General features: G+C 50.1%; 1 protein-coding gene across 1 annotated transcript; it reads left to right on the top strand.

The window, feature by feature from the left end:
- The first annotated feature begins 277 nt into the window (after nucleotides 1–277).
- On the top strand, nucleotides 278–14,044 carry DUSP5 (dual specificity phosphatase 5). The gene is made up of 4 exons (XM_059054906.2): nucleotides 278–890; nucleotides 6,141–6,289; nucleotides 9,321–9,540; nucleotides 12,529–14,044. Exons 1-4 carry the CDS (start codon nucleotides 512–514, stop codon nucleotides 12,933–12,935), a joined length of 1,155 nt encoding a protein of 384 aa, XP_058910889.1. The 5' UTR covers nucleotides 278–511; the 3' UTR covers nucleotides 12,936–14,044.
- The last annotated feature ends 942 nt before the right edge of the window (nucleotides 14,045–14,986 follow it).

Genomic DNA, 14,986 nt, shown 5'->3' with positions numbered 1-14,986 from the left:
GCCTCCCCCGCTTCCTCCTCTTCCCGCACAGCGTGGGTCACCTCGGCCTCGTGGCGTTCCTGACACCCCACCGGCAGTCCCCGGTGATGCGCGAGTGAGTGTCTCCGAGCAGCGCTACAGAGAGCACAGCAAGCTGCCTTCCACTTCCTCTTTCTCAGGCTGACTAACGCTCGGCGCCCGCCCAGCGCGTCCGGCTCCCGGGGGGCGTGGCCACAGCCCGAAGGGGCGGGGAAATACCCTTATTCGGCCTTATATGGGCAGCCACGTCACAGGCTGTACACCCATTCACATAAAATGCTGAGCTGCCGGCGGAATCCCCGGCTTCTGGGGCGGCGAGTGGCCAGGCCGGGTGCCGAGCGTGCAGGGCGGGAAAGAAGAGTTGAGCAGTCTCTCCGGCGCCGGGCTCGGTCGGCCGGCCGCAGCCCCGCGGGTCGCCCTCCCGGGCCTCGCCGGCACCCTGGCTGTGGGCACCTACGGGGAGCACGGCGCGGGGCCGCTGGGCGGCGGCGGCATGAAGGTCACGTCGCTCGACGGGCGCCAGCTGCGCAAGATGCTCCGCAAGGAGGCTGCGGCGCGCTGTGTGGTGCTCGACTGCCGGCCCTACCTGGCCTTCGCCGCCTCGAGCGTGCGCGGCTCGCTCAACGTCAACCTCAACTCGGTGGTGTTGCGGCGGGCCCGCGGAGGCGCGGTGTCGGCGCGCTACGTGCTGCCGGACGAGGCGGCGCGCGCGCGGCTGCTGCAGGAGGGCGGCGGCGGCGTGGCGGCAGTGGTTGTGCTGGACCAGGGCAGCCGCCACTGGCAGAAGCTGCGCGAGGAGAGCGCCGCGCGCGTTGTGCTCACCTCGCTGCTCGCCTGCCTGCCCGCCGGCCCGCGGGTCTACTTCCTCAAAGGTGAGCGCGTCGGGGACGCCGGTCCCCTGTCACTGCCCGCGCCGGGACGACCACGGGCTCTGGGGTCCCCTGCTGGCGCCGGGCACCTTCCTCGACACTAGAACCCGAGCAGTTCTCCGCTGGCGGGAGTCTGCATCTTGAGGCTTGACGTGCGCTAGGGAGGGTACTGCCACTGTCAGCGCTCACGGCTTCCCCACTCGCGTTCCTCGAAAGCGCTTGACGATCGGCTTTTCGGCCCCGGTGGGTGGGGTGGGGTTGCTTACGCAGCCGGGGGCGCTGCTTCTCAGTTGGGGGTCGGTCGGCTAGTGCTGGGCGCGGGCCGGCTTTCCTGGCGCCGGTTTCAAGCGGTCTCGCTGGGGCCTGCGCTGTGGAGCCGTCCTGATGGACAGATCTGGAGGGATCAGCAGGTCTCAACACCCTCACCCCCGAAGCGTGGCGCCGCAGTGTCCCCTTTCCTCCTTCCTGCACGATTAACGTATGTTAGGCTGCGTCTTTTTCGACCCTCTTGCCTTTTTGACCCTGGCGAGTCTCTCTCCTTACCTCCCCTCCCCTTCCTTTCCATTTCATTTTATTGCTTTTTATTGTTCCTTGGCTTCCCCTTCTCCCCTCCCAGGCCTTTCTCTAGCTCCCTTTGGAGCTGACACCCTTTTCACCTCCTCTCCTCCACCCCGGGATCATCTGTACTGGTCGTGGGCCAAACCCGGAGGGCCTAACGCTGTCTGCCATGGGTGGGAGGCAGGCTGGCCAGCGAGCCAGGACACGTGAGAGGTGCCACAGGGTGGCTGTGAAGGGGATTGCGTCGCATTTGGTTTGAGATCCCCAGAAGCTGCTTCAACAGTCTGCCCATTCCACCTGCTGTGGGAGATGACGTTGGTGGTGGGTGGGTGATTTACTCTAAGACTCCAGAATATTGATTTCTGGGTCACTTCCTATGACTGCTTACGCCTTGTATTTGAGTCCTTTGTAATCTCAAATGTATGGAAGGCGTAGCCTGTAGGGCAGACATGAGGACTCAGCCTAGGCTGCGCCTGCCTAGGTGACTCTAACGGAGACACCTTGAGATGTAACACTGATGTGGTTCAGAGCTCAGGTGCAGTGAGCTGAGAGAGTGAGAGCACTGTTTTAAAACCGTGCAACTTGTGGAGTTTTACACATTCCAGACCAGGAGATTCCAGAGGCACACGGGCAGCTCCCACCTCTATTAGCACCTCTTGCAGATTGTCCCCTATTGATTCCCGTTAGGCAAACAACAGAGGCAGAAGATGATGATCTTCCTCTTTTACCTAGCCTCAGCCCCCAGGAGATGGAGAGTGCCCTCCAAGCTCTGCAGAGGTTTCACACATAGTCCCTGATTTCTTTTTTTTTTTATTTTGCGGTACGCGGGCCTCTCACTGTTGTGGCACAGGCTCCGGACGTGCAGGCTCAGTGGCCATGGCTCACAGGCCTAGCCGCTCCGCAGCATGTGGGATCTTCCCGGACCGGGGCACGAACCTGTGTCTCCTGCATCGGCAGGCGGACTCTCAACCACTGCGCCACCAGGGAAGCCCCCTGATTTCTTTTTGATACGCTTTTTGTCTCCTCTTCTTAGCAGTGAGTACAGAAAAAGCTTCTGCCTCTCCAGTAGCATGAAAGTTACATTCCAGGAAACCCTTCCTGGTCCGACCTCTGCTCCCCACCCCTCTCCAGGGGGCTATGCTAGCAGTTTGGAAGTTATTGCCACAGGAAGTAGGCAGCTCTGTAGACTCACATCTCAGGAAAATTAATGTTAAAAAAATTTTTTTAATGTAAGTAACATACAGCACAAAGCCTGTACAATGAAAAGTGGATCTTCTGCACACCCTAGAACCCAGTTCTCCTCACCAGAGACAACAGTCAACTATTTCTTGTTCATCTTTAGATAAATTAATTTTCCATGAGTAAAAATAGAATGATTTTGTATATTTCCTGTTCCTGCCTCTTTCATCTAACTAGATCTTGAGAGGTTTGTCCATATCAGAGCATACATGCCCTATTCACTTTTTAAACCCATCCCCTGGTGATAGCCAGTAAGTAGTTTGCTTCCAGCCTTAGTATTTGAAGCAGTGTGGGAGAGTACACCTTTGTCCAAATGCTTTTGCATGTGCACTATCTTTCAGTAAAATTATGAGAATTGCCAGGTCAAAAGTTATGTCCGTTTTAAATTTCAGTAGAAATTGTTTAATACTTACCCTTATAACAGTACTAAACTTTAAGTTGTTGCCAAAGAAAATTATTTCTTTACCTAACTCACATCCAGATAAGAGTTCAGGTTTTTAATCTAGTGGCATCTCAGATCGTGGGGCAAACCTTTTTTTTTTTTTTTTTTTGGCCACACAGCATATGGAATCTAAGTTCCCCAACCAGGGATCGAACCCACGCCCTCTGCATTGGAAGCACAGAGTCTTAACCACAGGACCGCCAGGGAAGTCCTGCAATGCCTTTTACACTTCCCTCAATGCCCACCCCTCCCGAAAAAACCCACTAAAATGAGATGACCTAACGGCATTGTCAGTGCATATTTATATATAGTGTCCGTGTGCTTTCTCCGCTCAGCTCCCCTGGTAATGCGGTGGTGATCAAAAATCGAATCACTCTGAAGAGGATTGAAGCTGCCGAAAGAACTGCCATGGCTCTTGCAGCTCAAGTGAGGCACCAGAGAGGAATGTTCTGTCTCTCCATGCCTCTGATGGGAGTGGGTGAAAGACAGACCATCTAATCTGTAGGACTCCTGACCCCAGCTGGAAGAGGCAGGAGCCTGTTTATCTGTCCCTCAACTACACCGAGACTTTGCCTGCCTTATTTTGTCAACAGGCAGGCAGGACCCAGCCCACACCCGCACCTTCTGTCTGTCCTCCTAACAGCCAACTCTTTTTATTATTATTATTATTTTAATTTATTTTATTTTTGGCTGCGTTGGGTCGGGTCTTCATGGCTGCCCGCGGGCTTTCTAGTTGCGGTGAGCAAGGGCTACTCTTCATTGCAGTGCACGGGCTTCTCATTGTGGTGGCTTCTCTTGTTGCAGAGCACAGGCTCTAGGCGCACGGGCTTCAGTAGTTGTGGCACGCGGGCTCAGTAGTTGTGGCTCGATGACTCTAGAGCGCAGGCTCAGTAGTTGTGGCACACGGGCTTAGTTGCTCCAGGGCATGTGGGATCTTCCCAGACCAGGGCTCGAACCCGTGTCCCCTGCATTGGCAGGCAGATTCTTAAACACTGTGCCACCAGGGAAGCCCAATAGCCAACTCTTAAGTGCTCTGTTTAAAGCCAAGAGATGAGGTGGCCTGAAGGCTTCTCTTTCCCAAGCTTCATTCTGAAGTTTGAGAGGGCGTGGGCTGCTCTTACTTCAGATTCCCATCCCCTATCACTCAGTTTGTCTCCTGGGACCCAAAATGTTGAGGCCCAGGCACAGGAAGTGATTTGCTAACTAGGGACACCTCTTCGGAGGAAGCTTGAGGGTCAGTGTAAGTGTGGTTTCTTTCTGCCTTCTGGGAGGGAAGGGATGGGGGCAATGGTGGGGAGGGAGGGAAAACTAAGCCACAGACACCTTCAAACTTTCCACCTCCGCCTCCCTCTGGTATGGCCTGTCATCATGACTGGGAACGTGGTCCTTGTGGAGGTCCAGAAGCTCATTTGGGGAGGCCCAATTGGCTATTTGTTGAAGTGACCACAGGGGAGATTTGGGTGTGCTAAATGGGGTTGGGGGCAGTTCCAGCAAACTGAGAGGAAGCAGTAATGGCTAGATGACTCATTCTAGGAATTGGCTGCAGCTTCTGGGAGAGAGCTGGAGGCTGCCGTGTAATCCATTAACCATTTGCCTACTGCAGGGGTTTAAAAAACCACCATGTGCTCCACTGTTGAGGCTATTACAACACCAAAAGACAGAAGAAAAAAGGGGGCCTTTTGGGAAAAATACATAGTGTCAGAATGCTTATTTAATTGATGATTTAGGGAATTCCTAATTCCTGGCAGCACTTTCACTGCCAGGACCCGGGTTCAATCCCTGGTCAGGGAACTAAGATCCCATAAGCTGGGAACTAGGATCTCACAAGCTGCACAGCATGGCCAAAAAAAAAAAAAAAAAAAAATTGATGATTTGACCCCAAGTGAATTCTCTGGGCCAGAAAAAGAAGCAGGTTTTCTGGAGGCTCTTGGAAGTGTCTTAGGTCCCTTTGGATTGGAATCAAAGTGTTTCCCCACACAAGTCTGGCCTGTGCACCCAGCAGCATTTGGCATTCTGAGGCTTCGAGGCCAGTGTTTCGTTTGGTTCTTCCCTACCTCATGTATGGGCCTGAGAACTTACCTACTCAAGTTTCTATGACTTCCTCAGAGAGTAGTTTTTACCTCAAGTGATCTGATCCATTTGGAGAAGTTTAAATATAGTTAGGATTTTTATAGAATCATACCTGCCAGGTATGAGGGTGTGTGTGTGTGTGTGTGTGTGTGTGTGTGTGTGTGTGTGTGTGTGTAGCTGGGGAGAAAGTTCAGGAGGGGAGGGTAATAAGGAGATAAAGGGAGAGTAGGTGGTCATCAAGGAGAAAGAAAGACTTTTTACTTAAGGGGGTGAGAATTAAGTTCAGAAGGCCTCATTGCTCTGGTTTGAATGGTAATTGACTAGATTCATTACATTGGACCTATGGAGAGGATTGTCAGCAGTGGTCTTAGCACCTTGGCAAAGAGAAAGGGCAGGGCTGTTTTATTGCCCTGAGTTTAAACCTCCTGTTAGCCTCCATTCCCTTATGAATAGAGGAGGTTTCGTCTATAATCCAGTTTAGAGCTAAGGGACTAGGGATGAAACAGACCAGTTTAGGAGTCTCGTTCACAAATTAATGAAATTCTGCATAATCACACCTGCATTTTAGATAAATGAGAGAAAATAGCTTTTGTTTTCTGGAGGGATTTGGTTAATATTTGCCAGATGTCAGATATATTTCCTTTCACAGTTTAAGCCTCTTCTGATAGGCATAGAAAGTTAAACATTGCCTCTCTGAACTATAGCTTTTTAGGGGAGAGAGAGAGAGAGAGAGAGAGAGCGTGTGTGTGTGTCTGTGGAGCCCGTTTCTATTCTAAAACTATTACATGTTTTGGCTCAATTTTTTAATATGACCAAAATGTATAGTACCTGAATATTTTTTTTACTATTCCACACTCAGGGTATTGATCAATTCTGGGCATTTTCTGACAGCCTGAGAAAAATCGATGCTTATATCTTTCTTGCTTTTTTTTTTTGTCTTTTAGGGGGATATGAGACTTTCCACTCAGAATATCCTGAGTGTTGCGTGGACGTAAAACCCATTTCACCAGAGAAGGTTGAAACCGAGACAGCCCTCATCAGTCAGTGTGGAAAGTCAGTGCTCAACATCAGCTACAGGCCGGCTTACGACCAGGTACACCGTGTGGAAGTACCATCCTAGCTCCTGTCTCTGTTCCTTGCACAGCACCCTGGCTCTTCCACTCCCTGCTCAGCAACTTTGGTTGGTTCGTTTGCGGATCAGGGAGTTGGCAGAGGCCTCTAGCTTTAGAGAGCCTCTGTTGCTTGCCAACTTGAGTTTCCATCTAAGAGTAAATGGGCTTCCTTCCAGCAAATAAGCTGACAAGAGCAAACGCGCTTCAGGATGCTTGGTGGCTTCTGGCAAAAAGTGGAAGCGAAAGATACATTATTATTAGCTGGCCTGGGAGGTGCAGAGTAGCTTTGAAATATTGGTTTAGGTTTCCCTGAAGGTGTTTCAGAGCTGACTTTCAGGCTTCCTGTGTTGATCTTCGTAACTGTTCATGCTCTGCAGTTTCTGCAAACCAACCCAGTACCTGTAAAGGCGTGTCTTGGTATTTTTAACTGAAGGAGGAAGATTGGGGGAGGGTTGTAGAGAAATTACTATTTGGCTGGTTAAGCAGCCTCCCCTAGGGGTTTCTGATGCTTCTAATTCCATAAATTCTGAAACCAGAGATCAAGACACACTAGAGGATTTCATGTGTCTACAAACATGTGGGTTTTTTTCCCTTCAAAGAACTGTACTTTCTGGCAACTCATTAAAGGAAGAAAAAGTGGACGGCTCAGGCAGGGGTTACCTATACAATGCAGGAGGATGTGGAAAAACCAAGCAAGGACCCACATCTGCAGAAAACAGAGATCAAAACCTACCTTCCCATTTTATAGAGGGAAAAACTGTCACAGCTGGTGGAATGATTGATTTTGCCGAGAATCCTGCAGCTGGGTTCACGGCCGCACTAGGCCCAGAACTCCCTTCTCTTAACTCCTTGATCTGGCTCTTCTCAGGACCCTGTTCTGTTTTTCACATGCCTTCTTTTGGAAGAGGGCTATTCTAGGTATCTGACTTGGTAGGAGGAGCTTTTCAGATTCTTTGCACAAAATAAGAACATACCCAAATCATAAGAAGGAAGATTTCTAGATGCTGCCTAAGATGCCAGCTGCTTGCCACGAGCAGAGCTCTGCCCCTGGGGATAAACTTCCAAATACAGCCAGGTGGCTTTTCCTTGAATGGAAACCTATTAGCTTGGCGAGGTGCCAGGGTTGTTATTTTGTTTGTTTTCTTTTATTAAAATTAACAGTGTATGATGAACCCTGGGCTTTCAAGCCATGGGCATCCGGCTTAGCTGAATTTCTATTTTTGTTTGTTTGTTTGGGTGGTGTTTTCCCCCTCCTTTCTCAGAAAGTGAAAGAGAAACTGAGAATTTGCAGGATGTTGTGAAAGCACAGCAGACCTTTGGCCAAGCAAGGACCAGGGAGGCCCTGGTGTGTTTCCACGGTTCATCTGGGGAACCCCCTAGTGCTACTCTTAGTAGCACTTCTGCCTTGAGAGAAGCTGGGTGAGGTCGTGTTAACCTTTGGGGTTTCTGAAGGCCTTTGGTTTCTTCCTCTTGAGTCTAAAAAGAAGATTCAAAAAAGGAAAGAAACATGGTTTCAGGGGTGTTGGGCTAAGCTCCAGGAGAAATTGAGTAGGATCCCAGGCCTGGTGTGTCAGCATTTTCCAGGCTCTAAAGAGAGGGAGAGATCTATGTAGATATACCTAAAGTGTTAAGCTCAGGGGCCAGCTAATAAAAAGACAGGTTACTATTACTACCTTTTGTAAAATCCCTATAACTTTCTTTCAAGTGGCCAAACTGGCCTTTGCCTTACACACCTGACTTCTCAGGAAAGAAAAAGCAAACACCCATGCTGGGTAATTTGAGAATCGCCTTCTTCTGGCCCTCGTCCCGTGCCCCTTTCCCTATTGTGGGTCTGGCAGAGAGTTTCCATTCTACTCTTATTCCAGGACAGGAAATGGAAACACAGGAAGCGGATGGATGATATGGGAAAGGCTGCCAAAGACACAGCCACTGTCACCCCAGCTCAGTGTTTTCCCTCTAAATCTCCAGTGGCTCCCATTGTTCCAAGTACGGAACAATGGCTTTTCTTGCCACTCTGGAAATGCTGAGACTGCCAGAGTCCGACTAGCTAGCTGTTCTTTTTAGCTTTGCCTCAGGGTAGATGGTCTCTGGTTCTTTGGGGATCCTTCTTAACTAGAAACCTCAGGTATAGGTGGTCTCCCAAAAGGTTGAAGATGTCCGCGTCTCTCACCAAAACTCAGCCCCACAAGAGGAAGATCAGGCCTGGGACTTCCCTGGCAGTCCAGTGGTTAAGACTCCACGCTTCCATTGCCGGGGGCACGGGTTTGATCCCTGGTTGGGGAACTAAGATCCTGCAGCCTGCATGCCATGCAGCACAGCACAGCCAAAAAAAAGAAAAAAGAAAAAAAGATGAGGCCCTCATGGCCTAACAGCCTTTTATTATCTGAGGACTTTGGATAGATAGTGGTCATTTTCACTTCTGAGAAGTATACTTTTGGGGGGGGCAGGGGGAAGCATATTTTAACATCTCTGAGCTCCAAATGCATCTTAGGATCAACAATGTCCTAGGTTTGATGAAACACGTTATATACAACGTCAGGATTGTAAAGGAGGGGGCTTATCTTGTTGAACCGTTTTCCATTTTATCTAGAAGGAAACCGAGGCTGCCCCCAAGGTTAAAGGGCTCACTGTGGCACTCTCAGGGCAGCTAGAACTACAACGCGGGCCTCTCAAGTCTTCCATCACACCACCCTCTTCTCATCCTTGTCAGCATAGGAAGGCTGCCGGCATTTTCTACCACCTCAATATATATAAGAAAATGAAAATCTTAGCTGTGTGGGATTTGCTGTCACTGAGTCACAAGGCAGTAATGTAGGGTAGAGAGTTTACCAGGACGGAGGCTCCACCCACACACTCTTGGGTGAACTGTGCTGACTCTGAACTCTCTACCTGGAAACCAGAAAGGGAACCTCCCACCTGAAAACAAATAGGTCAGGATTGTTTTGTTTCTTCTCCCCAAAGAGCAAGCTAATCCAACATTTCCTGGTTGTCCTCCTTTGCCCCTGCTTCCAGGGCGGCCCAGTCGAAATCCTTCCGTTCCTCTACCTTGGAAGTGCCTACCATGCATCCAAGTGCGAGTTCCTCGCCAACCTGCACATCACGGCTCTGCTGAACGTCTCGCGACGGACCTCTGAGGCCTGCACGACCCACCTGCACTACAAATGGATCCCCGTGGAAGACAGCCATGCCGCTAACATCAGCTCCCATTTTCAAGAAGCAATAGATTTCATTGGTAGGTGCCGCCATTCCCCCTCAGTTGTTTTGGGGGCCCCCTAGGGGAGCGTGTTCTTGGATTTTGATGTACTGATGGGGATTCCCTTCACGGAGAAGAAAAGCATCTTGTTGTAGAGCCAGCTTGGCTGGTTGGATGCACCGACCGAAACGACAGAGGGAAGGATTTGAATTGCTATTAATAGGAGCTTTAATTTGCAAGATAAATGAATTACTACAATTTATAGCAATACTCTGTCTCTCTTGTTAGTGTTTCTGGCTGGGTGGGAAGCAGGGTGCATCCGTGTGTGATGCTCCATGCCAGGGAAGCAGGGGAGGGAAAGAACCACCCGAACTGTGCTTCTACGTAGGTTGGGATATTTTTAAAAGCAAACAGAAGGACTGAGAGAGCACTCCTTACGCACTGAGCCCCCAGGGCCCCAGCAGCTTTCCACGGTTTTTGGCAAACTGCTTTGAGGGCAATTGTTTTGCATTTTCAGCTGATTTTGGACTAAAGATAGCGCTCGTCTCAAGCTCTGCGCTTTATGCACAGAGAAGTTGGCATCTTTTTGCATCCTTTGTACGTTCCATGAGGCAGTTATCATTTACTCCATGTGTAGGCCTGGAAAACTCTGGTCCCTCCGCCTAGAAAGGGCTTCGGGCCTTGGGATTCCACCTCCTCGAGCAGGCTGGATTGTTCTTTCATTTGACATCTCTGCTTCCCTCAACCATCTCCCCTGGGGGCTGGACTGACTTTTTTGTGTCTCAGATTTACAAGCACCCACCACTCCCCATCCTTGTGGGCTTGCCTCCCTTTCCAGAGTCCTTCTTTCCCCGTAACGTGCATAGCTGTTGAAGCGGAGCAGTGATCTTCCTGCGTCGTGCTGTGAGGGATGTCGGAGGGAGAAAGGCCGGTGCTGGGTGCAGCAATGATTACTTGGTGCAGGGAGCCGTTAAAGGCCCCCCTTCCACCACGTGGCGGGCCCTCTGCTCAGCACACTCAATCTCTACTCCACAGAAGCCTGCGGAGAAACTCACCAGAGGCAAAAGGCCGAGCCTGCCTCCCTGTTTCCTGAGCCTCTGGGCTGCGATGATTCCTTTGGAGTCTCTGAGAGACAGTCAAGATGATGGGGTCAGGGTGGGAAACCCTTGACTTGTTCTCCCTGTCCCTGGGAAAGCCTTGCCCTTGTCAGCCTGTTATTTAATGACCTAGATAGCTTCTCAGTGAGGTCATGAAACCCGCCCCCATCACTTCTCAGAAGCCTCCCTCCCCATCCTGTGTGTGCATTGTGTCTGGGTACACAACCGCACAAACCCACAGCATTCTGAAGGCACACGAGATGCTTTTCCCCAGACTCCTTGCCCTGCTGAAGGAAGGGGGGACTGAGGCCGAACCATGCATTGACCCCTTCCGAGGGCCACATATAGAAGGCAAGCCCCCAGGGGTAAAGTGGGATCCAGAAGCAACACACTGTAGGCCCTTTGCTTTCTGGGATTTGGCTCTGGGCCAATTAAAAGCTAGACTACCAGCTTTTTGCAGGTGGAGGAGCAAAAGAAGGTTGGAGTCACAACCCTATAATCCTAGGAACTTGGAGTCCCTTTTGAACTAATTTACAGGAACTTTTTTCGTTTTGTTTTGAATCAGAGACTGGGGCACTTCTAATGAGGAACCCTGATGTGTCCTTTGGGATTTTCATCCTGTTGGGGAAACTCCAGGTTCCTCCCTGACTCCTCAGAAACTGGATCTTTCAGATCTTAGAGATGCATTTGCAAATTTCTTGAACTTGAGGAGGGAGGTGGGTAAGGGGGCTGACTTTTTTTTTTTTTTTTGCAGTACGCAGGCCTCTCACTGTTGTGGCCTCTCCCGTTGCGGAGCACAGGCTCTGGACGCGCAGGCTTAGCGGCCATGGCTCACGGGCCGAGCCGCTCCGCAGCATGTGGGATCTTCCCAGACCGGGGCACGAACCCGTGTGCCCTGCATCGGCAGTCGGACTCTCAACCACTGCGCCACCAGGGAAGCCCGGACGCTGACTTTTTATTTGCCCTTCAAAATCTTAAATGTTTTTGCATACTGTGGCCTTACTTAGTGCCATGGACATCTAACTTCCTGTGATGTAATTGTTTCCTCACTAGCAAGAGAGGGAATTGGAAAGACTCTTTTTTGTGGTTTTTATTTGATGTGTATATATGTTTAACCTTTTACCCCTGCTCATTTTTAACAGTTGGATCTCTTTTGGAGGGAGGAGTAGAACAGAAAAGGAGGGCACCCCGCTTTTGTCATATTGAGTTAACGAATGCTGAAGGTGGTAGCTTTATAGCAGTGACTCCCATTGTTGTTCAAGATGGAGTTTACCAAAGCCATTTATATCCTCCGTCTAGTAAGCGTTACTTAGCCAAGGCTATAATTAGTGGCTGTGCACTATTTATTGTATGTTTGGTTGGTTGGGAACCGTCAGTGCTGAGCCAAGCATCCCGCCCTGGCACAACCAAACAGGAATCCCAGGGAGGCTGGAAGACCTCAACCAGGATGAGGGCTAGGTCATCACCATTAGAATCAGACCCCGAGAGGCAGGCATTGCTTCTCTAAGTCAGTCTTAGAGCCTGGGACCCTCTCAGGGAAATGTGAATGTGCAATAAAAACTTGCATGCAGCTTCAGAGATTTTCCCAAAGTCTTCTTGAAACGCATCCATGGAACCTGAGTTAAGATGGCATCCCCCAGAAAGGAGTTACTCCAGGTCTAGCACCTCCAGTGGCAGAACCTGTGAAAGTATCCTGGAGAACTAAGGATTGCGAAGGTCCTATGCAGAGATACACATCATGGTGGGACCCCAAAGTCTGTCCTCAGCAGCGGAGGTTAAAGACTGGCAAAAGCCTGGTGTGGGACCACAGACGTTGAGCAGGGATGATGATTGGATAACTAGGTCACCTTTTAAAAAAATTCTTTAATTAAATCCAGTTGCCTTTGAGTTCCAATCCCAACTCATTTCCACGGTCTTTTCTTTCTTCCAGACTGTGTCAGGGAAAAGGGAGGCAAGGTCCTGGTTCACTGTGAGGCTGGGATCTCCCGCTCGCCCACCATCTGCATGGCTTACCTCATGAAGACCAAGCAGTTCCACCTGAAGGACGCCTTTGATTACATCAAGCAGAGGAGGAGTGTGGTCTCGCCCAACTTCAGCTTCATGGGCCAGCTCTTACAGTATGAGTCCGAGATCCTGCCTTCCGCTCCTAGCCCCCAGGCTCCCTCCTCCCAGGGGGAGGCAGCCGGCCCTTCGTTCATAGCCCATTTGCAGACACTGAGCCCCGACGTGCAGGGTTCCTACTGCACGTTCCCTACCTCGGTGCTGGCACCATTGCCCACCCACTCAGCGGTCTCAGAGCTCAGCCAGAGCCCCATGGCCACAGCCACATCCTGCTAAGACCAGGGTGGGAGAACCAGCCCAGCTCCAAGAACAACTGTGATTTTGTATTTTAACTCGTGGACATTTCATACCTGTGCAATACTGAAGACCTCACTCTGTCCCGCTGTCCTGGCGGGACAGTGAAGGGTCACCAGGTTTGCAAACGGACTTCAGACTGACCTCGGGGATAGGTTCTTGGGACTGAAGGAAGGCCAAGCCATTATGAGAGCACAGCACGTGCTGACTACTGTATTTCCAGACCCCCTGCCCTCAGGACTGCCCAGTCTTTGCACCTCAAAGTTTGCCTTTTCTTTTCAAGCATAAGGCAATAAATACCTGCAGCAACATGAGAGAAAGCAGTTGCTGGACCAGGGGAAAAGGCAGTAGTAACAAAGCCAATTCATTTTGAAGGAAGCACAATTTTCACCTTATTTTTTTAACTTTGGCAGTCTCCGTATCTGTCTCTGTTGCTTCAGGGCATAAGCTGATCACCACCTAGTCAGGAAAGTAACCCTACAGGGTTTTAGGGACATGATGTATACGCTGATTTGAACCCTCAGATGTTTTTGAGACTCTGTCTTGGGTCAGGTGGAGTCATTTGGGTGAAGTAGTGAGACAGTAACACTTCTGGTTTCCTCTTCACTGCGGGTTTTACCCTGACTTTGGACTTTGGCATGATCCTTACTCATACTTGAACCTTTCTCGTTGCACCTCTCCTCAAAGCAACTCTGGCGTCATTTGAAAAGAGTTCTCTAGACCATAGACCAACAATCACCCCTTTGAGGTGGTGGCACTGGATGCCAGGAGAGAAAGGGTACCCACTGTATGGGTCAGTGGTATTGAAACGGTTGTCACCCCAGCTTGCTGTCCTTATATGTGCTTGTCTCATCTCTGGTGACACTTGTTTTCTTCCCTGCCCCTCGGGGTTGTCTTCAAGCTGTTGACTTCTGGGCTTTGCAGATTTCTCAATGTGGTACTACTTCTTTTTTGTCTGTAGGTTATTTCTCCAGGGGAAAAGGCAATAATTTCCTAAAATCCATATGAATGTGAAGAAAAGCAGTATGTTACTGGTTGATGATGTTGTTGTTTTTTATAGTGCAAAATAAAAATAGTAAGAAGAACAAAAACGCTTCCTCATGTTGATGAGTTGGGGTAAGGCAGGGATACACTGAGGCGGGGCCCTGCCTGCCTCACTGGGTTTTATTTCCCAATGAACGCTAAGGTGATGGTGGTGGGTGTGCAGTTGGAGGCATGAGGCTATACAGTCTGCTCACCAGCTGGTGATCATAACAATACAGAATAATGCTTTCCAGTTGGGAGGCTTCCCTTGGCTCACTTGCAAGAGAACTCCTCAGGCTCAGGCCACATGGAGAGGTGGTCAGAGCATCCATCCACCCTGGGCTCTTTGTGAGCCCCAGGCAGAGTTCAACTTGAACCTCCACTTCATCCATGAAATGAGTGAACTAAGCTAGATGATCCCAAAAGTCCCTTAGAGCTCAAGACCCTTGATTCCAGCAAACCTGAGTGTCAAGCTTGTGGTCAGCCCCCTCTCTCCAGTGCCTGGCATGTGGCAGAGTCTCAGAAAAGTTTGGAAAAATGACCAAGGGACAGATAAGTGAACTAGGTAAAGGTTTACCTTAAATGCCTGTTCTCCCTCTTTTACCCTTGGAATTAATTCTTCCAGATAATTCCCTCAGAAATTCCTAGGTAAATCCCTCAATGAGTTGATTTAAATCCAAGACTGGATTGACTTGCCTTCTCAGTAATTTTCTCTGTGTGGTGGAGGAAGGAAGGGGCAATATTTGCGTATTCCCATGGCTTATGCCTCTGCTCCAGCCGAACTCTTGGGGCCTGTTTCCTAATCAAGGGGACTGGGAAGTTGGCTGGGAATGATACCATACGCGCCTCACACAGGGATTCCAATCCATACCCCCTGATTATGGCGGGGGTCCAGAGAGGCCTCCAGCTCCCCCCAGCAAGCACCATGTCAGTAAATAGCAAGATGGCGGCCGAGCCCAGGGTAGCCCAGCTCTTTCTAAACGTCTCACCTCAAAGACTTTGCTTGAGAC

Source organism: Kogia breviceps, chromosome 2 (genome assembly GCF_026419965.1).
Source record: "Kogia breviceps isolate mKogBre1 chromosome 2, mKogBre1 haplotype 1, whole genome shotgun sequence".
Classification (NCBI taxonomy): Eukaryota; Metazoa; Chordata; class Mammalia; order Artiodactyla; family Physeteridae; genus Kogia; species Kogia breviceps.
This window is presented reverse-complemented; position numbering and strand designations above follow the sequence as displayed.